The sequence below is a fragment of the Centropristis striata genome, chromosome 7 (genome assembly GCF_030273125.1).
Source record: "Centropristis striata isolate RG_2023a ecotype Rhode Island chromosome 7, C.striata_1.0, whole genome shotgun sequence".
NCBI classification, from domain to species: domain Eukaryota; kingdom Metazoa; phylum Chordata; class Actinopteri; order Perciformes; family Serranidae; genus Centropristis; species Centropristis striata.
This window is the reverse complement of record NC_081523.1, coordinates 22,912,066-22,937,211: the sequence shown is the minus strand read 5'-3', so window position 1 is coordinate 22,937,211 and position 25,146 is coordinate 22,912,066. Positions and strand designations below refer to the sequence as shown.

At 40.9% G+C, this 25,146-nt stretch overlaps 1 protein-coding gene across 12 annotated transcripts; it reads right to left on the bottom strand.

Annotated features, from left to right (window-relative positions):
* Positions 1-115: 115 nt before the first annotated feature.
* atxn2 (ataxin 2) lies at positions 116-24,888 on the bottom strand. 12 transcript variants are annotated; one of them, XR_009394641.1, is made up of 27 exons: positions 24,073-24,887; positions 22,503-22,533; positions 22,050-22,109; positions 21,541-21,612; positions 20,075-20,225; positions 18,968-18,982; positions 16,550-16,674; positions 16,309-16,400; positions 15,434-15,622; positions 14,050-14,222; positions 13,488-13,736; positions 10,980-11,165; positions 10,571-10,747; positions 10,283-10,390; positions 10,116-10,186; positions 9,632-9,996; positions 9,011-9,074; positions 8,756-8,902; positions 8,041-8,058; positions 7,325-7,397; positions 6,652-6,845; positions 4,210-4,336; positions 3,919-4,125; positions 3,629-3,840; positions 2,172-2,349; positions 1,161-1,275; positions 116-788 (listed from the first exon to the last, which is right to left on the bottom strand). XR_009394641.1 is itself a non-coding variant. In XM_059336385.1 (26 exons), exons 1-26 carry the CDS (start codon positions 24,180-24,182, stop codon positions 760-762), a joined length of 3,384 nt encoding a protein of 1,127 aa, XP_059192368.1. In that variant the 5' UTR covers positions 24,183-24,888; the 3' UTR covers positions 116-759. The 12 variants fall into 12 exon arrangements, 11 of the variants coding, with proteins under 11 accessions (XP_059192368.1, XP_059192360.1, XP_059192359.1 ...); XM_059336385.1 differs by lacking the exon at positions 1,161-1,275 and having other exon boundaries at positions 9,632-9,957; positions 24,073-24,888; XM_059336377.1 differs by lacking the exon at positions 1,161-1,275 and having other exon boundaries at positions 7,331-7,397; positions 24,073-24,883.
* Positions 24,889-25,146: the final 258 nt, after the last annotated feature.

Genomic DNA, 25,146 nt, shown 5'->3' with positions numbered 1-25,146 from the left:
GCTCATTTTTTAAATTATTTATATTATCTACAAAGTAAAAGTTTTAACTTAAAAGTTACATAAGGGTCAGGTGAGAAGTGGGATCTGATCACCTCAGCCATTATAATTTCATAAATAACGTTTCTCCTGTCCTCTTGGCTGCCAAAACGTGTTTATTTCACAGGAAGCTTCTCGTCATGTTTCGTTTTTAGTTTGGTTAGAAACCTGTCATGTAGTCTGGAAACAAACGCAGCACATAGCAGCAGCAATAAACAGTAAGATTAATACTGTCTAAAAGTTGGAAGTTTTTTTTTTTCTCAGAACAAGGTGCAGACAAAATACAAGTTCCAGTTTAATTTTCTTCTTCACTCTCACTGATTAGTTTCTCTCATTCTCTCTTTCACGTCTTTACTTGGCAAGCTGACTCAAGTTTCAATTTGGGACCCCCTGAATGTGTGTGTGGGTGTTTTGTTCGTGTGTGTATCTGTGTGTGTATGCCGTGTGTAAACAGGGGCTGAATAGGAGCAGTCTTGCCCGTTAAAAACTCTCTAGCTCGTTAAAACATGTCACTGCATCAACCTGTTAACATTCTCTTATTGCCTAGTCTGGGAGGGAGGGAGGGAGGGGGAGGGAAGAGAAAAGCTGATGTGAAGCATGTCTGGTGAGGATGAGGAAAGAGAGGAGAGGGAGGGCTCTCAATCTCTTCATCGCCTGGTTATGAAGGCTCTGTTTGAGAAGCGCGACACAGAGCGGGTCCCTCAGCTCGCTGGCGCCCTCTATCTACAGCTGCTGCTGATGATGAGCTTGCACTGCAGAGACGAGACAAAATGGGGGAAAAGTAAATTTAATGGATTTACAGATTGTCCACGGTAACACAGTAAAGAATTAAGTCTGGGTGATGTGGCCAAAGATAATATTTGGGGGCATTCACTTTCAAAGGATAAGTTCTTGTTTGTTAATGTGTCTAAAAGCAATAGTTAGACCCATAAGAAAACAGGTTTTGCTTGCTTGAATCATTCATCCTGACCGTATGTAAATGTATAATGTTAAGAAATCCATTCTTAAAGTACAAAACAACAAAACAAAACTTTATCTGAAGATAAGATAAGGCTTCAGAGTTATACAAATCAAGTGAATATCTTGGAAAGTGACTATTTAGAACAAAATTCTCTTTTTCTTACTTTAGCACCGGCTATAGCACACATGGGTAACATGTGGCCCCAGGGCCAGGACCGGCCCTTGAACCATCTCAATCTGGCCAGCAGCGGCCTCAACGGGGGGGAAAAAAAAAACCTCCTACCATCAATAAAAACACAGAATTATGTTTTGAAATCTTGAGGCAAATGACTAGAATGAGGCTAAATTACATTGGCGACACATAGTGTCATTGATAAATATCTGACCGTGATAAGTAATTCTCAGAGGTTCGGTACACAGTTGCACAAATTAATGATTTCATTCATAAGACAATTTGTTTGTTCAAAAATATATATTAAAATGATCTTCACTCAGTGATGCATGTCTCTACTGCAATGGTATTAAAGTTTGAGTTTTAGTAAAAAATTAAAAACCATCTCACACTGAAAATGATCTGCCATGTCTTCCATATTAATGTAGTTTAAGACAATTCAGCATTTCAATGTTCCAATTCAGCTGTCCAATGTGCAGCCCTTAACACATTTTATCTAATTCAGTGTGGCCCTCTGGAAGAAATGTTGCTGACCCATCATGGTCTTGATAAACACTAAAAATACAAACTTTGGGCTTGTGCGAGGAAAGACTGTAAAAAGGAGAGTCCTCCCACTGTTTGGTCCTCTGCCACAGCTTCACCTCTTGACAATATCTTGTCAAGAATACTGCCAGCACTAATTGGTCTTTATCAGTCTGTTCCTCTGGCACATGTGATTTTAACATCAGTTAGCCATTTGGAGTCAAGACAGACTAGAGCTGGGCAATATTTCAATATTATAATTTATCGTTTTTCAATAGGATTATATCATGCTGAAATCATATATCAAGATACTGATGCCTAAATGTGCAAATGCATAAACAGTATAGTATAAACAACAGCTAGTAAGATACAGCGACATGCTTATCATGCCTATCTCTGTACTGCAGATGGAAAAACATGAGCAATGTATACATTTCTGACTCCAACCCGCTTCGTGCGCTAGTTAATAAAATAAACGTACCTTGTGGATGTGCCAGGTAGGAGAAATGTGTGGTGGAGGAAACGGGTATGGGGTTGAGGGCAGTCTGGGGCATGGGTGGCTGCGGTCCCCCAGGAGGACCCTGGGTAGCCATCAGCATCATTGTGGGGTGGGTCTGCGCCGGGTGGTGAGACTGCACGATACCAGACTGCATATGGGCCTATAGACAACAGAAAATGTGTGTGTGTGCGTGTGTGTGTGTGTGCGTGTGTGCGTGTGTGTGTGCGTGTGTGACAGCGAGAGCAGACGTGTGACAGAAAGTGAGAATGACAGTGAGAGACAAACAGAAGGCAAAGGGGCAAGTTAGTTAAAAAGATGAAGCAGACGGGCATCGATGTGACAACATTCACAGCTCCTGCCTGTGTGTTACTGACAGCAGCAGCATGAATGGACACTCTATTGGTGATGTCCGCGGGACACTTTCTGGGTGTGGAGGACGAAATAAAGCATAAAGTAAACCATCCCCCTGGCAAACGCAAAGACATTAATCATCTCTGTTTTAACTAACGGACTGTAGAATTTCGCTCAAACTCTGTCTTCCCATTAAACACAGAAAAGCCAGTCTGCAGGAATTATTTTCATCTGTAACCCCAGATAGTTACAGTCACTATAACATAAACTGGTAATCTCATAGATTATCTAAAATGTTTCTTCCATTCTTCCACATTTTGACGAAATACACTTCCTTGCTTTCTTTTTGAGAGTGAAATCATATTAATATTATGCTAATGTTGGTGCATTAGGAATGCAGCTAAAAACACCCCAGCTCACATTTCATTCCATTTGTTTAATCCATACATAAAAACAAATGTTAAATATACATTTAGAAGGCGTTAAGATGAATTACTATTTTGCCAAATAAATTGGGGAAAAAAATTATGCAAGTCGTCACAATGAGAAACTTCTGAAATAATTACTTAGTATCTGAAAATGAGAAATGTCCTCAAAATATTTTTCCTTCTCAGAATAATGAGAAACTTTCTCAAAGATACTAACTCATATTTTGAAGAAGTTTCTCTGTATTTTGAGCAGGTCCACATACATCAAACTTTAAACAAAAAAGGGCCAAACATTGCAGCATTTCTATTTTTCAATATGGAATTAACATAGATAGAACTATCAATGACAAAGGCTTGTTTTTCCTCTGTATCCTGTAGTGCGCTGTGTTGCTCTTATCGCTAAAAAAAACAAACAGCTAGAGAAAGTGAGATACACATTCTAATCTAAACCTGGTCAGACTGCCAAAAACATATCCACTGTGCTTACAGTATTATCTACTCCCAAATATGACCCATTCATAAACTTAAACACCTGCTGGACCTGATCCCAGATTTCCTCACTACCACATGAAAAACCCTGAACAGTAAATGCTTCCAATCTGATTACTTGGCTGGCGCTATTGTTGTTGTCCAGTTAGCTGATCGCAGGTTGTGACCTACCTGCTGCACGTGTGCCATGTGGTTGTGGTTGTAGCCGTGCTGCACCTGCTGTGGGTGGATATAGACCGTCTGCTGGGCGGAGGGGAACGATGCCTGGGGAGACTGAGGGTTGGGCCCTGGGGTCATGGAGGGGGGAGTGGGGGCCAGGGCAGAATACATCTGCTGCTGCGGGGGCTGGTTGGCCAGGTGGAGGGCCTGCGCTGCTGCTGCCGCTACGAAACACAAAAACGCACTAATAGAAACACACACTACACACAATACTATAGTGCTCCATTTGAAACCAGCCTCACCTGCTGCTGCCTGCTGGTGCTGTGAGTGCTGGACTGGGCTGGCAGCTGGGTGGTTAGGAGGACCTCCATGTTGCGGGGGGCCACCCTGCTGGCCTTGGCCTGTAGGCGTTGCTGAGGGCTGTGGGTGCTGTGGGTGAGGGTGCAAGGTGGCATTGGGGTGGGGGTACTGCTGAGGCATTGGCCCTGGAGACACTGTGAGACAGGAGGCTGATGATGGAAAGTATTAAAACAGAACACGCAACATTTTGGCCTGTTCCATATGAACATACACAAGTGAATGTGCTTACGTACCATACATGGTGTGTGTCTGCTCTGGGTACTGTGTAGTTGAGGAAGAGACGAGGGTGGGTTGGCCATGTGTGGGAGGCGCCATCATCCTGGCACTCCCCTGCATCACTGGACTGAAGACATGTTGCGCCTGGAGGACACACAAGGACAGACAGAAGACTGACAACATCAGCGTCAGTGTGAGTGTGTGTGTGTGTGTGTGTGCGTGTGTGTGTGTGTGTGTGTGTGTGTGTGTGTGTGTAACCCGAGTAATTTAAACAGTTTTGTCTTTGCCTACGGCTCAGTAACTATCCTTTGTGGTACAATGTAGCATCAAGCATTTAATATCAACAGTCAAGTACCAAAAAACTGACATCCAACACCTAGTTTGATCAGATATTTCCTTATCTAAAATAAAAAATAAAAAAGCCAATTTCAGACTGAATTGTATTGAAGAGGTAGCCTGGCTAACGCCAGACTATATCACAAATGAGATCTATTCTGGCAACGAGCTATTTATTTCTCCGTAGAGGAGACGTAGTTAACGATCCTCCAGAGCCGTTTATTGGGCGCTACGAGGTCTATCATAAGCGTCTGTAGGTAGCTCTTAGCCAATCGTATCAGTTATACCAGATGAAGTATGTAGAGCGACAGAAATTCGAGGGAGAGCCAGACTAGCCCATCTCTACTTTGAGACTAAAATGCTCAATTCTGCAGCATGTTTTCTGGCTCTGGCTGCACTATAATTTCAGCTCACAGTCTACCGGTAATGTTGGTGTGTGTGTGTGTGTGTGTGTGTGTGTGTGTGTGTGTGTGTGTGTGTGTCTCTGTGTGTCTGTCTGTGAGAGAGTGTTGGAGGGAGGGGGGTTGCTTGCTGCTTTGCTTCTCCAGTTCTCGCCTTCTGCAAGATTATTTATTTTTATGCCTTATTCCCCCTCATGTCATTCAGCCACACCCATCCACTGATTTTATGGGCAATAGAAGAGCTGCTGTGGGTCCCTCGGCTCGCTGTGAGATTACCGGCGTTACAGCAGCGAGCGGTAGCGGGGCTAGTTGGTAGATTTGGCTTTTGCCAAATCCTGTCGGAAGCAAGGCTGAAACATCCTTTTTCGTGGTGAAACAGGAGTGTAAAGTCAAACGTTGTTGTTCTTTTTAAAAAAACTTGGGCTCTAAACTATCTAGAACACTGTCTACAGCTAGATCCAAAGAGAGCTTCACGTCTGCTGCAGCCATGTTGGATCTGTAAGAAAACTACAAAACTACAAGTTTCCGTCTGTCGAGTAGTACGCATCATCGTCTTGCCGTCCCTCCCTGTTCTGTGATTGGATCCCTAAAACAGGGCTAAGAAACGGCTATAAACACCAGACTGTCTGCAGGTTCGAAATGAAATCGAGCGTGCAAAGTAGTATGGGCATTCCCAGGCTATTTTTGTTCTATTCAAAGTTCCTAGCTTCGACACGAGGCTGCTCACTACAGGGATTATCTGTGGATTATCTTGAGTAAACAGCTCATGATTTCTTGAAAGAAACATCATTGATGACTTTTTCAAATGTATTTTTTTGACGTTTTGAGCATAGCAAGCAAAGTGCATTCTAGTTCCATTATATTTGAGGCTGATGGCTGACATCTCTACAGACGATATATCCAGCACTCACACTAAAAACAATCTAGACTACAGGTAGGAGGAATAATATACATTTATTTATTTAGGGATGAACTGTTCCTTGAAGTCAACATGCAACATGTAAGAAGTTTAGCTTCTTTTGTTGCATAAAAAAAGGTTTTGTAGAGAATGATCATTTTCATATTGGTACTTAAGGTATTGTCTTGTTAATAACAATGTACAATTCTAACATAACTCAACACATAAAACCCCCGTATTTAATTGGAGCATTGAGTAGGCTTTAAAGGATGATTGTGATTAATTTTTTGTGCTTTGAGTGACCGCAGTGATATGAGTAGCTAATTAACTTGTTTTGAGTTTAGTTTTAATCTCTTTCTCCCTTCCTCCCTCATTATTTGGACTTAGTTGTATAGTCAGTTTCATTAATGTTTACGGCTATAAAACTGAATGAAATTCCCATCCTTCATTAAGATGTGGTCATTATGTTTCTCTTCAACACCCTGAAACCAATCTCCTAACCACCTCTGTGTCTCTGCACGTGTTCTATCACAGCCTGCTTGCAAACGGGTAACAACACTTCAGGCGTAAGAGGCCACAGCTCCACAAATGAGATGTGATGAAAAACTGGCATCGTGCTGGCATCCTGTCAAGCTGCTGAACCGCAGGAATCTTTCAGACAAATGGCTGACTGCTGAACAGCTAGCAGCGATAAAGAGCAAGGCACTACCTGATGGTACCAGCCTAACATTAACGGTTACATGTGGTTCTCAAGGTAGGAGCACCCTGGGCAGAGCATGGCTGACTAAGCTGCTAAAGGCTGTATTGTTCCAATTAAATCTTACCTGTGATTGGTAATGCGTCATCTGCTGGACCAGTGGCTGACTGGTGAACTGCTGCGGGCTGCAGGTGAAGTACTGGGCAGAGTAGGCGGGGCTCTGTGCTACAATAGGGGGTCCTGCTGCCGTGGCTGGGTGCATCATGGTGGGCGTGCCTTGCGGGTGGTGCTGGTCTGACCTCTGCTGGGGCATGTTGGGTACTGAAGAGTCATGCAAAGAGATTTCATGGGGAAGAAGTTCTGTTTAACATCTCTTAAATCTGGACCAAACAGAGTAATGGAGGGATGAGAAAAGGTTCTGCTAGCTTTGAGGCAACTTATTTTACCGAATGGGTCTCAATATCAGACAGCTGGTTATAAGATTACCCTTATTTTCAACAAGTCATATTTTATTCATTCATAAAGCCCTCTCTCTTGTAGAAATTAACTTTAATTGATGTAAATAAATAAATGTTGGCTGGGATAAAGCTGTATTTCCCTCTGCTTGATTAATTGATAAACTTCATTATCCCAAAGCAGTTGATGAAAATGTGGCTGAATTTGCATTTGATTTTTGCCACATTTCAAAGTTTTCTTACTCAACAAAATGAACAGCAATAGAAAAAGAGTAAAGGAGACAGAAGAAAGAGAAAAAGACAGAAGCGCAAAGGGGGATGAGAGAAAGCAATGGTTATTCTCACCTTTACCTGGTCTGTAGGGTTTAGACTGGCTGACTGTCATATGAGGCATCTGAACCTGGTACATAGCTGGAGACTAGAGTGAGGAGGGGAATGAGGATGGCAGATGAAGAAAACAAGTTTATACTCAACTCTCAGGAAAATTTAGCATCATTTCTACAAGAATGAAAACCTGCCCTCGACTAAAAACAGGTGCAATTTAGCATATTTACATCAAACTAATTTTACTGCCCATTTGTGTGGCTCAAAACTATTCAGCTATTAGTTTTAGTGGCTAACCCCTCATTTAATACATACAAAGACATATTAAGAACACATATGTGAATGTGAGATTGTGGGAATTCTCTCTTACCTGGGGCCACATGCATTTTCTATGCCTGTCTATCATTGGGCAGCAAAGCTGTTTTATAACTACAACTATGACCCAAACAATGCTTGTGATCTTCCATTCCTTAACTCTTTAACATTATACACCATGCATTTCTATTACAGTGACTAAACCAAAGAGACTCCTATTAGCTTACAGCCATTTGTTCTGTAAACAGATGAAGCCAATAGAAATAAGATGAAGTTATGAATCCATCTGTGACAGTTTTAAAAGAATTGCAATAAGAAGTTGGCAAACCAAAATCTGATGGCAGTAATTCAACAAGCAAGAAAAACATCTCAGTACTGATTGGGCTTTAAAAAAAACATAAGGATTTAAAAAATTCACAAACCTTCCATATTATGCTTTTCTAATGGAGCGAGAGAGAGAGGAGGGGGAGGGGGGGGGGGGAGAAAAGGAAAAAGAACCACGCTTTAGTTGTCCACCAAGGTATTTTATCGTTAACACGTGTCTGATGTTGGATCACCAAGTTTTTCTTGAAGCAACACAGAAAATAGATATATTTATGACTGCAAATGTAATAGCTTTCACAAAAAAATATATATGCTAAAAACCTTTTTGTGCTTAAAAGTATTCTTTTGACATCATATTATACAAAAATTTCACATATTTCCTAATTTCTTGAAACATTTTGAAGCTTGTTATCCCAAATATTTACCCAAACATTTACATGAAAAAGTCAGACAAATGATGTCTGGAAGATGACAGACGAAAGAAAAGAGATGGAGAAGGTTGTGCATGTTCTGTGTTTCATGGACTAAAAAGGAAATAAAATTACAAAAAAAAAGAAAATATAGCCTATAAAAAAGAAAATAAGGGAAGAGAGATATGTTAGCATGTATAAATTAATCAAAGCCAGAAAAAGGAGAAGCAAATACCAAATGAGGACAAGCATAAGCTGACATTTTGGGAGACATCACGTGATGGTTGTTAGGGATTTGTTATAATAAACTTTGCATTTCATACCGTTTCAACGTAACACTCTGAAAAAAAACAACACATCTGTCTTTGTATTGCACATTTCAGCATGCAGGCCTATGTCTCACCTGCACTCCAGGGCTGACTGGTGTGAGGGGATACATCTGGGGGAAGCAGACTGTCTGGCCGTAGACAGTCTGGGGCTGCTGGACCACGATGGAGGGGCTGGGCTGGCCCTGAGGCCGGGGAGGCGTCGGGGTGTTGGCTGGTTTGGGCTGATGAAGGAGCAATGAAATAGAGTCAGATACAGAAAATCACTTTACTAATGATTTCAGTTTTTGGTATTCAAATTGTGTAGTCTGGCAGAAGGCGAGCATACTGACCTGTGTATTGAACCTGGGTTTGAACTCATTGGCATTTGGGTTCAGAGTTGATTTCCTCACTTGACTGCAGGAGAACAAAGAGAGAAGTAGTTAACAATTTAAGGATATGTTATTTGCTGGGTAAACAATGCATTATTCAAGGAGAAAGAAGTTCACCAAGGTGGTTATGTCTCGGCTCCGTTTGTTTGTGTGTTCGTTTTTGTTGTCAGCAGGATTATGGTAAAAACTACTGGCCCAACTTTTATGAAACTTGGTGGAAGGATTAACATGGGCCAAAGAATAACCTAATACATATGGAGCTGATCAGTACTACAGGGAGGATGTACAAATTAATTTTCAGTTTTGTTTTGATAGGGCATTTGTGCTGCCTTCATGCGGTGTCAGAATAATTGGAAAAATGAATTCCCGACTGGGAAAATTCACATGAACTCCCCCTCAAATCAGACAAAAATGTGGAACGTTGACAAAAATGTTGGCACACTTTTGATGGGTCACCTGATCTGCTTCCTCACTTTGTTGTCATACAAATATTGTAAACAGCTATTGGTCTTTTTATGTGATTTGTTGATAAAAACAATACCACCATCATTTAATCATATGTACAATTGCCCCTTCACTCACTCTTGTACTGCCTCCTTTTTCTCCTCCTTCTCTTCATGCTTGGGTCCACTGAACGTGGACGTGGCTGTCGTCTGAACTCCCTGTGATGTCACATCCAGCCCCGCCCTCTTCTGGTCGGGGGCTGAGGGAGACGGGGACAGTGCAGCAGGGCTGCCGGGCTTACTGCTGTTTGTGGTGGTGGTGGATGGAGCAGGGGCACCACCAGGGGTGCCAGCAGCAATCACTACAACGTCATCGTCAGCGCCCTCCCGCCCTACTGTGGCGGCTTTGTCCAGTGGAAGGTCTTTCGGCTTGTCTGCTGGATCTCTGGGGGGCTTGGTCATCATCTGGTCAAAGGCAGGATCTGGGTTTGAACTAGATTGCAACTAGAAGACGGAAGATGAAAAGAAAAATTGCAGGAGGCACATACAAGCTCTAGTGTAGCCTCAAATTAGTTATGTCCAATTCTCAGCTTTTATACTGTAAAAATGAAAGAGATACTTACCCTAAAATCGACACTAAATTTCTTTAAATTATCTATTTGTTTTCTGTGATCTGGTGCAATAGAAGGGGGTCCTGTAAGGTGAGTAGACAGAGAGATATATGAGGGAGTTTCACTCACTACCAAATAGATTCACTGAATACTACAACCAGTGTAGGTGTATAATGTACCTTTACAGACTGGTCTGGTGATACTAGGTGAGCTTTCCAAGGGCTTGATGTTTTCCTTATTCGCCGTGGGGGAAGTCTGTCTTGTCTCCTGGACACGACACTCTTTTGCTATAACAGAAAAAAGTCTGTTATTGCCCAACAAAAAAGGCAGAGCAGGGATTTATGAGAAATGCTTCTGAAAGTAACCTAATCTGATCCAAAACTTCAAATCCTTGTGCAAAAAAAAACAGGCGTGAGGTTCCTCATTTGCACAATTAATCTCAGTAAGTAAGTGTGGGTTAACCTTACCATCTCCTGAAGAGGAGACCATGTTGGGGGCGGGGCTAGCAGCAGTAGGGGAGGAAGCCGATGTTGCTGTAGCAACAGTTTCTACAGGAGCGGCTCCTGTCTGTGGTGCTGGGAGGGAGGAGGAGCCAGAAGATGCTCCACCCATACTATTCTGTCTGGGGGAGCGAGGTCGGTGTGCTAAAGAGGGAGGAGCAGAAACGAGATTTTGGTGACACATAATGCAACATTACTTTTAATCAGAAGCTGTGAAAGAGTTTCACCCTTTGTTTGCACTTATCATACTATAAACAGCACTTTTGAAAATCTACTACAGGATAGATATTCCATTGTGAGATATTTAAATTAAGAGAAATGTTTTAAAAAAACAAAACAGAGTGAAGTAATAAAAGGAAATGAATAACTTTTCTACCTCCACTAACCACCGAGGACCATGTCCCTCCAGAGGAGCTGCTCCTGGTTGGCGGAGTCACTGGGACCTCTCCAGGGGCATTGTGGGAAATTAAATCCACTCCTGGAGGGACTCCAGTGGTCCGGCAGGGTGGCACTCTGTGGGCACGGGGCGTCCGCTGTGATTTAGGAGACATCCTGGGTGGGCCTGTAGATGAAGAAAGACAGATAAAGAGAGACCGAACTCTACACACACCGTGGATGTGAAGTAAACACACTGAACAGCCTGCGTTTCCTGAAATCCTGCTGTGACGGTTTCTCTCTGAAACTCAACTGTCTCACAAAAAACCCCAACCCTCTGCACCAACTGCAACTGAATCAAAGCTTTAAATATCACACCAGACATAATATTATTTGGTGCCATGCATGTTAGTGGAGAAACTGCAGATGATCCTGTAAAGTGATCAAACAACACACCACACTCTTCAAACCACAACCAAGTGAAGTGAGAGACGAGAAATGGGGAAACAGTAGAAAGACGGTGACATGGAAACCCGAATTTAAAGAATTCACTGTTTCGCAGAGTTTGTGCAGTAACACATACTGTGTTTCGTACAGGTGAAACCCCAGTGCAAAACTGATCTTTAATTCAGCTAATATTTTGCCATTTTACTGTGAATAAATCTGAATAGAATAAACACAGTCCATAAGTATTCGACAGTGGTAAATAATTACTTTAGCTCAGTACTCCAGCTCATTGGATTTAACATAAAACAAGGACGAAGAGGTAAAAGGGCTCGCTTACAGTTGTAACTGTGTTTGAGGTTAAACACAGTATTAAACTAGAAAAGTGGAGAGCCCTCTCTCCCCTCCCAAACAAAGAGGAGTTGATTCTCACTCAACTGTCCCTCACAGCTCTTTTACAGGAGAAATGCAATAACATTGGGGATTTATTCATCCCATATTGTGCTCAACTTTCATGGATCATAACATATCAGGTACAAAATCAATATGAAGATTCTCCCATTCAAAGTAAGACCAAACTTTTCTATAGATGTCAACTTCTGGGCCAAAACAAAGGTCAAAATGTGGTCTGACTTGATTGGTTGATAAAGGATTTTGTTGATAAAAAAAAACATTTTACAAAAATTGAGTATCACAGCAACCACAAGAGGTCATTGAGCATACAGTCATAAATGTGCACAAAAAATATTGGTCAAAAATCCCTCCAAAATACCATATGAAGTCGACATAGCTTTGGGGAACAGAACAGAAAAATCCATGCTGTAACTTGGTATAAAAAACTTGATATTTTTGAGATTTCTGCAAGAATCGCATTGTTCAGCGAGTGGAGGGAGATCACTTATGTTCTGTAAACTGCTGAGAAACCTCATTGTCAGTATAACTAGGTAAGCTTTACATCCTCTGAATGCCCTAGGTCTGTAGTCATCTCTAGTTTGTGGCTTTAAAGTTTCATGAAGCTATAGAGGTCACAACAGGTAATTTTATACAGTAAGAACCCATTCATATTCAAATATCTTGAGGTCAAAAGTCAGGGGATCCTTTTGAAAATAGCCACGATAGTTTTTCCGTCAACAAACTTTGCATCAAGACTGAGCCCAGTACTGCCTCTGAAAGACAAAAAGACGTCCAGGGGTCTGCAGGAGTGGGTCTCAGGGGGGTTAAAGAGTAACTCTTATTTTTGCTGTTCTTCATTGTTCATGTCATTTGCTGTATGATGTGTTGTTGTCATTTAAGTACAACTAATCACACTTGTTAAGTGTCATCAAAGGTGTAGCAGACCGTTTTATACAAAAGTTGTCAAGAGGTAGAATAGCTGATTGGGGAGCAATGCATAGAGGACAGGAGTTCCTACCATCTGTCCAATATGGATGTGTATACCATCAAACTAAAGCTCAAAGCTGGTATTTAAACTCCAGTTTGATATAATTTCAAATCCAATGAACTGGAGTACAGAGCCAACACAACAGAGACTGTCACTGTTAATCAGCTGGTTTAAGTTGTTTTAAGTAATGTATCCTTTTAAAAAGGGGGGATTCAGTTGCAATGCATTTATAGCATGGGAAACATGCAGACAACATAATATTCTATATTAGCAGAATATGATGCTGTTTGTTCTTCCTTCTCTTGACTGCGCCATCACAAAACATTTGGAGGAACCGGTGCTTCGGTGTTTCAACTCTGTGCTACGGGAAGCACAGCACACATCGTGGTGCACCCACATGCCAAGGTGAAACTGCTTGACACACTGATAAAAGATCAGCTTAGTTGTACAATTTTCATTTGTATGGAAATTGCAAATCTGATCCCAAATCAGTCTGAAGCAGCAACTTCACCTTTTTGTGTTGTTCCACACTAGACCTGGGCAAATGTATTTCTTGAAGTGTTTTGCTCGCTTCTAACACCTTTTTAATCTGATTATTATGTTATATTATTTCCATATTGAGCTCAATCTATCTGCCTTCAATTTATGCCTTTGCCCAGGTCTACTCCACACTGATGTGGGTACCTTCTGAAGACATGCGTTTAGGCAGAGTGGAGGCTTGCGACGTGGGCCCATGGTGAGAAAAGGAGGATGAGGAGGAGGGATAGGAGGGGTGGGATGAATGAGAGGGAGGCCTGGAAGGTCGAGAGGGGGGTCTGGAGGGTGGCCTGGTGGGCGTGGTCGCCCGAGGAGGCAGAGAGGAGGAGCCAGACTGGTAACGAGAGGGGGGACGGGAGGAAGGAGATGGACAGGGTGAGGGCCAATGGGATGAACCTAAAAGAGGGAAGGACAAATGATCAAGGATGACAAATGGCAGATAACAACCAGTTAAAGTGGGGAAAACAAAGGTACAGCAGGAATATAAAGAACGGGGAGATTAATGAATATGAGAAAGAATGGCAAGGTAGAAATAAAAGTATTCAACTCAATTCAGCAGCAACAAATATGAACATCCCAGAGACAATAAACACCAAGTCACCAACATTTTTATATCAGTTACAAAGCAGAGGATAATAGAGGACCTCTACACCTCTGTATGCGTTTTGTATATAGCACCATGGATTTGTGTATAATGTATTTAACATACCTCCGTTAACTACTCTCTGGTCGCCTCCGGAGCTGGGACTGTAGTCGTGAGGTCCTGGTCGAGGAGTTGAGGGTCCAGCTGAGCTCTGAGCCAGACGAGGTGAATTCTGACGTCCCGGTCCCCAGGACATGGCCTCTCTGTTCCTCTGACCTGGAGGAATGTACTTGTTCTCTCTGCGTGTGTAACACAGACACACACACAGACACACACACACACAATACAAGCAGATGCTTTAGTTAAATATATCCAAGACAATAGTCAAGATAACAAAGGACAGGAATTAATCCTACACTCTATTACATTCAACTAAGTACTTTTCATCAGCCAGAATGAGCACGTTTTTTTTAATTACAAAGGAAGCATTTGTTCTGGGAACAGCTGCTGTCTATTTAGTGAGATTGTTGGAACTACTTTGTCTCCCTGAAGACTGAAATATGCTTCTCAAGCCTGTGCGTTTCTACTGCAGACTCACACCGTCTGCAAGCTTCATGTCCTACATATAGGATGGGATTGTGCTCTCATCCTTGCACTTTAATGGTGAGACCACAAAGACCATCAGTTCTAATATGCTAGTAGAGAAAGAAATTGTTAAACAGATGTAGAATATGCCATGCTGCTACACATGTCCGTGTCTTTGTTAAGATTTCTTTCCAGTTAGATTTTAATAAACAGGCTCTCCTTTCTTAGTAAACACAGGACTTTCAATGTCAATTTTCAAGTTTTTCCAGTATCTTACACCTGTTGTAAATTGCATGTTTTAGATGAGTACTTACATACTAAAAAGGTGGATATTTCACTTAACCATACCAACAGCGATGGTAATACACTTTTAGGAGGAACGGTCTTCATTTCAGATAGGCTACTCATTATTTTTTACATTGAACATGTGATTATCTATAGTCTATAGATGGATATAGTCGGATTGCAAGAGAAATACAGTAAGAATTTTAAACCTTGAATATACATTTAAATTCAAGCATTTTCAAGGATTTCAAGCACCCGTACAAACCCAGCATGTTAAAAGAAAGAACCTTTCATTATATCATTTATAACAAAGCATGGATGATGTATGTTCAAAGAGACAAAGTTTGTAAACAGGCCAGCTCTATGATATTACATTATGCGTGTTTAATAATAATAAGAATAAACTCAGTCCGATTAAGGGACTATGAATATTGCAGTGCTGTGCTGCAGCATTTTGTAAATGAGCTGGCATTGCAGCACACATTAAGAGCCAATTACCAACAAAAAAAAATGAATGAAACTTGAGAGCCACGTACTGGTTGTCGACACAATTGACAATGACAAAATTAAAAGGGCCACATATTCACCAGCACAAGAATACTGTATTGGCCTAACGATGTCATGTGTATCCTGGTCTCACCTGGTCAGTGTGTGAGTCTCCCTTTCCCCTCGCACAACAGCAGTGTATTTCTCCTCCTCAGAGCGTTCATCATTCTCCAGGGCCACACGGGCCTTGTATGTGGCACTGGCCTCTATCTCCTCTGCCAGCTGGGCGGCACGCGCCTCCCTCTTGAGGAACTCTTCCGAGTTGTCCCGCTCCAGGGGGACCCTGGGAAACAAGCTCAGGTCAGACAAGGGCAGCAGGGTGATGGAGTGACTAGGGAAGGCCTGATATCAAGTTTTTACTTTTATCATGCGAGGTCACATGAAAACAAGATTGAAAAAAAACAGAAAAAACAATAGGACTGTTTCCATATTAGGAATTCACTACACAATTATCATGGCCAAAATAATTCATCTTTATTGTGATATCTACAGAAAATAAAAATATGTAAAAATGCTCAGTCAAATGCATCTTTAACTTGGTAAATTAATTAATAACACTTAATATACAAATGTGGGGAGGTGGAGAAAATCTTAAAGTCATGAACAAAAGGGAAGAAAGGCGACAAAGCATGAACAGAAATAATCAAAATTACTGGAAAAAGGTGCTGGATTATTTACACAATACTATCTTGTGTACTATTAACATGACATCAATATTTTACTTTTTAAATATCATGGATATTGTCAAAACTGGTATATCACGACATGCTTAGTAAACAACCAAAGATTTTAAAAATCTCTGCAGAAAAAAAAATATTTTAAACATATATACTATATTAAGGGTATGACATTTTGATTACTCTTATGGAGTAACATTTTTTTAAAAGTTTACATATTCTAACGAACAGAATGAACAAAAAGTGAAGAATATAGAAAGAGATGCGGGTACACACAAACAGAGAAGCTTACGTATATGTGGACAGGCTGCTGTCATATGTAGACAAGACTCCATATTTCTCCTCGTTGTACTTGAACATGTCATTGGGGTCCCACCCATTTGACTGACACGAAGAAAAAGAGAGAATTTCACAAAATGCCTATGAACAAATTATCAATGCTGTGGATCAGATAACAACCTCTGTTTACTTCATCATGTGGATTCTATGCACTCACAAGTGCAGCGCCAGCGTGTTTGCGTTTGTTTTCTTACCACATCTGTATCCAAAGACTCGAGGCTGTCAGAGTTGTGGGTCTCTCCTCCATCCCAGGGCTCTAGATCTTTCTCTTTATGCTCGCCATTGATCTTACCGCTCACTGCTGCATCTGTGAAGTTGTCTACAGCACACACAAATGATACATATTTATGTACAGCACACACAGACACACAGACACACAGACACACACACACACACACACACACGATGGTATACGGTCACATGGCTGCACTCTCACTGTTTATGCAGGGAAGCGCTCATGCCTCAAGAGCTTCTGCCACAAGCTTCCACAGCAAAAGGTTTTTATGGAGGTAGTGGTGGTTCACCAGGCACACCCACTCACAACCAGAGATGGGTCCAAGTGGTTTGGGGGAAAAAATCCTTTCAAAAAAATTTGAGCTATTGCTTGAGCTGGCCTTGGTAAAATGAACATTGATAAAATGTTCAGACAGTGGGAGCAAAACTTTGAAAACAGGCTTGTAAAGAAAGGCAAAAGGCTAGCCCCTAATAAATGTCTTAGCCTTTAAGAAAATGACCTAATTAAATCAAACAGTAAAGTGCTACAATATTTATAGCTAGAAATTAAATGTCTACAAGGTCCATCTATTGCCTAAAACTTTGTTTTAGGGCTGTACCGAAATACATTCTAAGCTTTTGATGAAGTTTTTGAAATATTTTTAAAATAAAACTTAAGATCCACAAACAAATCCTTAATTTTATTAATGAGTTAGACTTTTTATTAAATCAGCTTTCTTAGACTTTATCATGTGGTTAATTCATATTAACTATTTATTTCATTGCAAGAGAACATGATCTATCATTATAGATATCACTAAGAAATATAAAAAGACCTGTATCAGTTTGGAAGATTTTAGTCATATTGCCCTAACCCAAATAATACTAATATGATAAGTGTAACATATTCATAATCTTCAGCTGTACAGAAATACTGTGTTTAAATAGAAATGCAAAAAAAGAAGCTGCACAGCATTCAGATGTTGGTTAAGAATTTAAATATGTCAACATTACGAATATGGCTTCTAAACTTCAGACTCTTCAGTACAGCCCTACTTAATTACGCATCACTGTAGCAACACCTTGAAGGACAACATTCACGTGTTCATGTATAAAAGTTTACCTGGGGCTGATGATAGTCCATACTTTCAGGACCATCCACTATAATTTGACATAAATTTACAGAATACTTTGGTTGGCTCCACTAAAACAAGGGCCAGGCACGCTCAAAGAAAACCCGCAAATAAATTTGAAAGGAAATCTGATCTCATGTCAGCCTAAGTCTGCTCTCACATTTCCCAGGCACCAATGGACTGCGTGCATCAAGCTTATCAGCCACCTGGAGCTACATAACTCAGCCATCCCAACTCATCCCACAATACAGAGTGCATTTAAGCAGTTCAAAGATACTTGATTGGCACCATGCAAACAGTCGGGCTAACAGGCCTGAATTACATTAGTGGAGGTGGTTGGTATGCTCTATGCATTCTGTCCATCAAGGGAATCGTACATAAAATAAGGAACATTTACAAATTAAATGTGGCCATCGTAGGGGGTAAGCAAACATGCATTTAGATTGCAGTCAATTCTATGACCTTAAAGCACTTCAGAACCAAACCAAATTGAACAGACATAATTAAATTCTTAATATAATGCTCAGAAAGGAAATTAAGGTGCTAGTGCTCAGCATGAGTTTTCAATCTGTTGCTTTCAATGGAATCATAGTACTCATAATACCCCCTCACTTCCCTCTAGCTCTGACCCAAACTGAGTAAGCTCTGATCCAGTAATGTTTGAAATAAAAGAATCACATGTTTAGGAAAATGACACAAATCCCTGAAAGATAAATTCAGGATAAATTTTATCTGATAAGTTCAGATAAATTGCTGTGCTTCTGCCTAAATCATAAAATAATTATATACTAGATGCTTTAAATTAACTAACTAGAAGTATTAGTTTAAAACAAATGAAACAATTATTAGGGTTAGTTTACTACTATATTAGTACAATCTCTCACACATGCTTTGATTCCGCGTAAGCATAAAGCCATATGTATAATGTCCAAAGCCATAACCAGGAAAGGCTTCAGCATCTGATGATCTCTAAAGGAAAAGCTTAACTAAACAGTGTATGACAGAGCAAGAGGCAATGCTTCCACCGAAAGCAACATCCAGTAAAAAGATAAAAGATCTTACAAAAAGATGGAGCAAAATTGACTTGGATCAGACATTTGATTCATATTTTTGGTTAAGCAAAAGATTTTTAAAAAATCCCCAAATTCTATCATCAAACTGGATTTATAAAGCAGCAATAGGTGGCAACAGTTCAGACCCAAGCCTAAGAGATTCGATTTGAGTGCATACAGAGATGTGCGAGAGGAGAAAACAGCCATATATTACCTGTGTCAGAGGAGACTAGACCATCGGAGAGGAGAGACAGACAGATGACAGAGAGTCAAAAGATGGATTGACAGACAGAATGACTGGCACACAAACAGTTGGGGTTTTTTACAACTTCAATGTGGTTTTCATTCATGTTATGAAGGCAGAAACTAGCAGTGGTGCTTTAGATGTTCTACTTTTCAGAAAAACGTGTGAAATTTAAGTCCACAATTAATGAAATTAAACCATTGTATATTATAAGTAGCACCAGTGCAGTGTAGGGCTGGGTCGTTAAAATAAGTATGATACCAGAATCACTCCTCCCCATCCAAATGACTTTTACACTAATGCATTATATGCTGAATTGCTAACTTCCTCAAATAGCCCATGCTCCACACAACAGACTGAAGGAGTTGTTGCACAGTAGAGGGCCATCCTCATGTCTCACATCACATATAAGTGAAGAATGCTTGCAGTGATAGGCTGCCAGCAAAACTGTACAAATTGTCTTTTTTCTAGATCTAGGTGCACAAAGGACCAAATGCACATATCCTTTGACTGTAGATATTTTGGTACTACTCTATACCCTAAAAAGGTATCAAGTGTTGATACCCAGCCTGAGTTTAGTGGTATCTAAGTGTGATGAGACCCTCACACTTTTTCACCTGTTCATTTTCAGATAACAAAAACCTCCCACACAGTCCATTATCGTTCAAAGAGGAATTGTATGGGTCAAGATTAATTAGATGAAGAACACTCATTCAGCCTTTATTGAGTGTCCTTGCTGCGCCAGGGCAACCTTCGGACCAATCAATAGATCACATTAGTCTTCAATGACTGGCCACTCAGAGCAGACACACAAGATTTAACTCATAGCAAAGCCTCTGTGACATCAAGGTAGTGAATACAGACTGAAACAGATCAATATGTTGTGTGTATGCACTGATGGGCATTAACTCTGGCATGTGTTTATTTTTCTGAATGTGCAATAAATACAAAGTGACAGACTCACCTATTAACATTGTATACACATCATAGGATTTTAGTCTGTACAAGACCAGATGTATATAAAGCCTGCTGTTCATGTGCCTTGATAATATTTGTCAACACAAATGCCCTCAGTACCTTTCTTGGCGAAATTCAGATCCACATCTTTGAAGGTCACCACTACGACATCTGAGGCCTTGAAAATGATGCTCTCCACAATATCCTCTTTCCTGGGAGCTATGCTCGGCTCTGGGCTCTTTCTATGGGCTGCATCCAACACCAGGTCACACTGAGGGAGATAGTTGTGTTAAATTGAATTAAAGGAGAATCTGAAATACAGCAAGAGCCTAAACTGTCTGCAGAAGAGATGAGGAATCATGGGACATGTAGGGACGAAACCGAGCATTGTTTCCTCACAATCATGTGCCAGGGTAGCCGGACAAATAGGAAGCAACAATTCCTGCATGGTATGGCTTTACATATCTTTTAATTTTTGGATTGCTGATCAGATAAAACAAGCAATTTTAAAAATTAAAAGGGTCACCTTGGGTTTGTGGCAGACTTCTTTCACTACTTTGACATTTTATACGCTCTACCATGAACCAATTAATACAATAAAAAGTGGTCCTAAATCCTGATGAGCAAAACCAGAGAACAGAGTACCAAGTTAATTAAATCACTTGGTGTGTTTAATTGGAATGAAAACATGCAATCTTGGCCCAGCATGGCGCATCAACATGCTTGCCTCAGGCTGAACTACAGGAAATCCTTTTTAGGTTCTTAGGCTGACAGCGTATATATAAACCAAAGTTTGATTGGCAACAATTAATTGAGTTCTGCTCATTTAATGGCATCCATTACGTATTGAGGAGCCTGTGACCTCCAATTTCCTTGAAACAAGAAGTAACAAAATAACTTGCATAATATTATCCAAAAAATGAAAACACAAGCTTTGTCACCAAACACTATATTGTTTACAAAGAGAGGGTGTGCTGAGGGGTGGTGAATATTTCAGCATGTTTGACTGTTCAGTTTACACACACTGTGGTAATAAAAGCCAAATGTGATGCTTTGTTTTGGTCTCAAAACAAAGTGCCTGTGCTAGCACACCAAATGCAATTTCTTTTGGAGAATTCCACCAGCCTTATTCACATTTCAGTAACACAACCTTATAAAAAGAGGTAGGAGATACAAGATATAATGTTCAGTGTGAAAACAGGGGATAATGTCTGTTATGGACATCCCATTGAGAACTAAATTAAAGCCCAGCCTCTGTCGAGTGAACTGGACAGAAGATTCTACCATTGCTCAGGCTAAGCTTTTCATTTGTGCATAATGAAATTTTCCCCACAGGGCAAAGATTGGAGAATACTTCAACCTAAAAGGGAAGATGAAGGGCCACATACCTTTCCTCCATAAAAGGAAAGACAAAAAGGGCAATCTTTGCCCAAACCACCTCAGAGGTGAAGCTGCTATTGAGTGCTGGATAGGCAATATCTTCCCAGCATAGTTAACCTTAAACATCCGTACTGCTACTGAGAAAATCGCAGATTGAGCTGTATATTAGCACCTATAAAGAACATCCCACTATGTGTGATCCTTACCTCTGGACCGTATGTCTTAAATACTCCTTCATACACGGCTCCATTTTTCACTTTCAGTTCACACTTGGTCCCCTATAAATGAAAGGCCTCTCATTATTCACTGTATGCAACACTCATTCTATTAAGTGCCAATGTCAATTTACACATTCAAAAAGCAAGTTCAGAAAGCCATCTGCTGTAAAAAATACAAATGATTGATCAATCTCTGCTTTGTTTATGCGACCAGCTGTCTCTACAGATCACACAGGCTTTGTTTATAGCAGCGTAGACATTTTGAAAAAAACAGCATGTGGTGAGAGACAGACTGCAGTACACACTGCTGTTACACATTCATTTACAGTAAGCAAGATTTACATGGTTGTTTTAAACAAGCTTATTTGTAACAGTGCTTACTTTTCTATCCATGATTGGTATTTAATTGAAGACAAACTTCAGAAGGACACACTTAACTAGACATATCAGGAACATTATTTAAAGAAACTTAATGAGACAGCACTCAGTAAACATACCACCACTGAAGTCAAGACATGGACCATCCTCATATTTGCATATACACCATTGAAAATGACCTAAAGAAAAAAAGACAGTTAACTTCTGATGTTCCCCAATTGCATGGAAAAAATGTGCTTAATAGGTTGTCACAGTCACATGACACCTACTGGACATTAGATCCATTCATAATGCAAATAAATTGATAGATATCTGATCACTGGATATATGCTATCTCTGAGGTCCATTCTGTGCAATTTTTAAACTAAACTGCACGGCTTACCAAAACACGACACTCTATTCAAATGACTGCATAGAATGAACAAAAAGAAGCATTAATTCAGTGTGTGGCTTTTCATAAACCACCTTCCCTTCTTCAGAAATTACAATCAGGTATCAAACATCTGATTATAGATAACTATGTAGCATTGAAGGTATTTTCCACTGAAAATGAGAATTAACCAGTTACTTACTGCTGCAGGACCTTTACCACTGTGTCTTCCCCTGAAAGAAAAAAATGGCATTGATGTCAAACCTGCCATCCCCATTAGCACATACATTTTTGCTTGCATACTACAACAAAGCACTCTCTAATGGGTGAAACTGTAGAATGAAAAGAAACCTCAAGAGGTTGTGGTGTCCATCTAACAAAGCTGCTGATGCACATGTTACAGGGGAATCCCAAGAATCGTCAAAGAGAAAATGTCCAATTAAAACCATATTGAAATGTCTTAAAATTGCATGTTTATTACAATACATTTGAATGCAATGTCGATTCTGAAATTTCCCACACAAACACAGGCTATTCTGCTGGTTGGAATGATGTTCAAAGGGCTTCCAGCCAAACACTTGGTAGCCTACATTTTTCCCAAGCATGTCCTAAAATGCACCTTGTTCAGCAGCTGGCACATGGCCAGGCATTCACACTTGATTCGATGCAAAGAATGGCCACTCTCCCTACATTACATCCGTGGTAGTATATGAGTAATATGCTCACTTCAACACAGCCAGTTCCCTCAGTATTAAAACAAATGAAACAAATCCAACTAATGTCGAACTGCAATAGGCTGGCTATCTGTACATCAGTCCAACTGGTCATATCGTATTTTAAAATATCTTCGCACGGCCTTAATGGAAGAAACCTACGCAATGAATGGGACGTAGTGTCCTAGTGACCGGTGAATAGAAGCCTTGGCAAATGAACACCACCAAAAATTCACGATACGCATGCAGCTTCTGCACTGACAGTAAATGCTAGCTGTATATTTGGACGACATGCACAGAAATGTCATGCTTCAAGGACATTATTTCACACGAGCAGCAACGTCAAGGTTGAAAGCCCGTCGGTCTATAATTCCCCCTTCTCCTCCTCCTCACCCCCGTCTCCACACCCGCCCCTTTTTTTCGTGCGCCCACACGTTTATATCAATTTCTTGGCAAACCCGTTGCAGCAATGTTGCGGTAACATACCAACCTAGATGACAGTCAAACTGAAACAAACACAGCTGTTTTCATCGCAGTCTCTTGGGTTGAAAAGTGGCCAGGCTGTCCCGTTAGCTAGGCGCTATAATACCGAATGAGGCAAGTGCACTGAATTACAAGCATGGGCTGTCAAACGGCTAATTAACGCTAGCTAAATTGACTCCAAGCTGATAGTAAACTGATATCAGCAACTTGGCAAGCAGCATCACTGTGACACCCATGTGGGGAAATATGTTCATCCACTCAAACATATCTAAATACATAATCAGAAAACAGATGACACGTTTTATTTACCGTGCAGGAGTCGAAGTTGCAACATTATTGGGGCCAGCAGACAGGCCTCGCTAGCTGAACTGCATAACGTGACGCTGGGTGACCAACACGTCGCAAGGCCCACAAAACGTCCAGAAACGCGGATCAGTTTTGGACCACTTAACGGGAATGTCATCTCTCAAAACTGCCACTATTGGAAGTGACTGTATCCAAGTACTGAAAACTGGCTACATTAATCCCCGCTACCTTGTTTTTATTTCGCCAAATTAACGTTTTAATTTCACAGACCTGCCCAGATTCTGTCTCCCCCCGCCGCTTCCTCCGGCACCGGAGGCGGCGGCACCAGCGCTGTTGCCACCGCCGGGCTTGCTGCGATTTCCACCGGCCTTCATTGACATGGTGATCCCATAAAAGACAGCGTCTTAAAACGACCAGCTTCACACCGCAATGTCTTGCCGATGAGACGGTGTGTGATTGTGTGACAGCTCGCTAACGTTAGCAGTGCTAAGAGCTGGCTAGCTAGCAGGGTAACGTCAACGTGCCTCTTGAGGAAGATGCTATGCTAAGAGGCTAGCTCGCTAACAGTTGCTATCTAAATTAGCAATCTGTACAATTCCTATTAAAACGGGAAAAAAAAATATTTAAAAAAGACAACACGCGCCAATCACTCTTCCAAAATAAACATAGATGTTACACCTCTTGTCAATTTGCTGTGTAAGCCTAACAAAAAAATTCAATTATCTCAAAATAGGGTTTACAGCTATCTCGGCTTCTTTCCGTTGCTAACAGCGAAAAGACCAAAACAGTCTGAAAGGGGACAAAAAACAGCGGAGGGATATATGAAAGGCGTAACGGCTCATAACATACACCCAAATATACCTACACTATACCCTTTAAAACCCAGGAATCAACTAAAAACACCAACGTGGTCCCATTCAATCTAGCCCATGAAAGGAAAGACATAGATCCTCCTTTGTCTTGCAAAATTTACACATGCAACATGGCACTACTTTCAGGAAGTCCATGAATCCTCTACGGCTGTTTTGTGGCATCCACGTGAGCCGGCGAACACACTACACACGCAGGCGCTCAGACATAGAAACAAACTATTTACACGCAATTGTGTGTGTGTGTGTGTGTGTGTGTGTGTGTGTGTGTGTGTGTGTGTGTGTGTGCGTGCGCGCGCGCGCGCGCGCGCGTGTAATCGCTGTCAACTCAACCTACACAATATCAAAGGACTACCTGATAGAGATGTCACCTATACTACAAATAACTGTTCTGATAAATGGACACTGAACTACGAGAAGTTTGTTGCGCAGTTAAATTGCCTTGAGAGCATCTAAGCCCATTAATAATAATAAC

Bases quoted from the DNA above. Each gene is read 5' to 3' on its own strand.
- atxn2 (XM_059336376.1), bottom strand. From the start codon at position 24,182: ATGTCAATGAAGGCCGGTGGAAATCGCAGCAAGCCCGGCGGTGGCAAC. The intron at 6,846-7,324 runs GTGAGAATAACC...ATGACTCTTCAG, and splicing joins ACCCTACAGACCAGGTAAAG to TACCCAACATGCCCCAGCAG. The intron at 3,841-3,918 runs GTGAGGCTGGTT...TGTGTTTCGTAG, and splicing joins GCACCAGCAGGCAGCAGCAG to CGGCAGCAGCAGCGCAGGCC.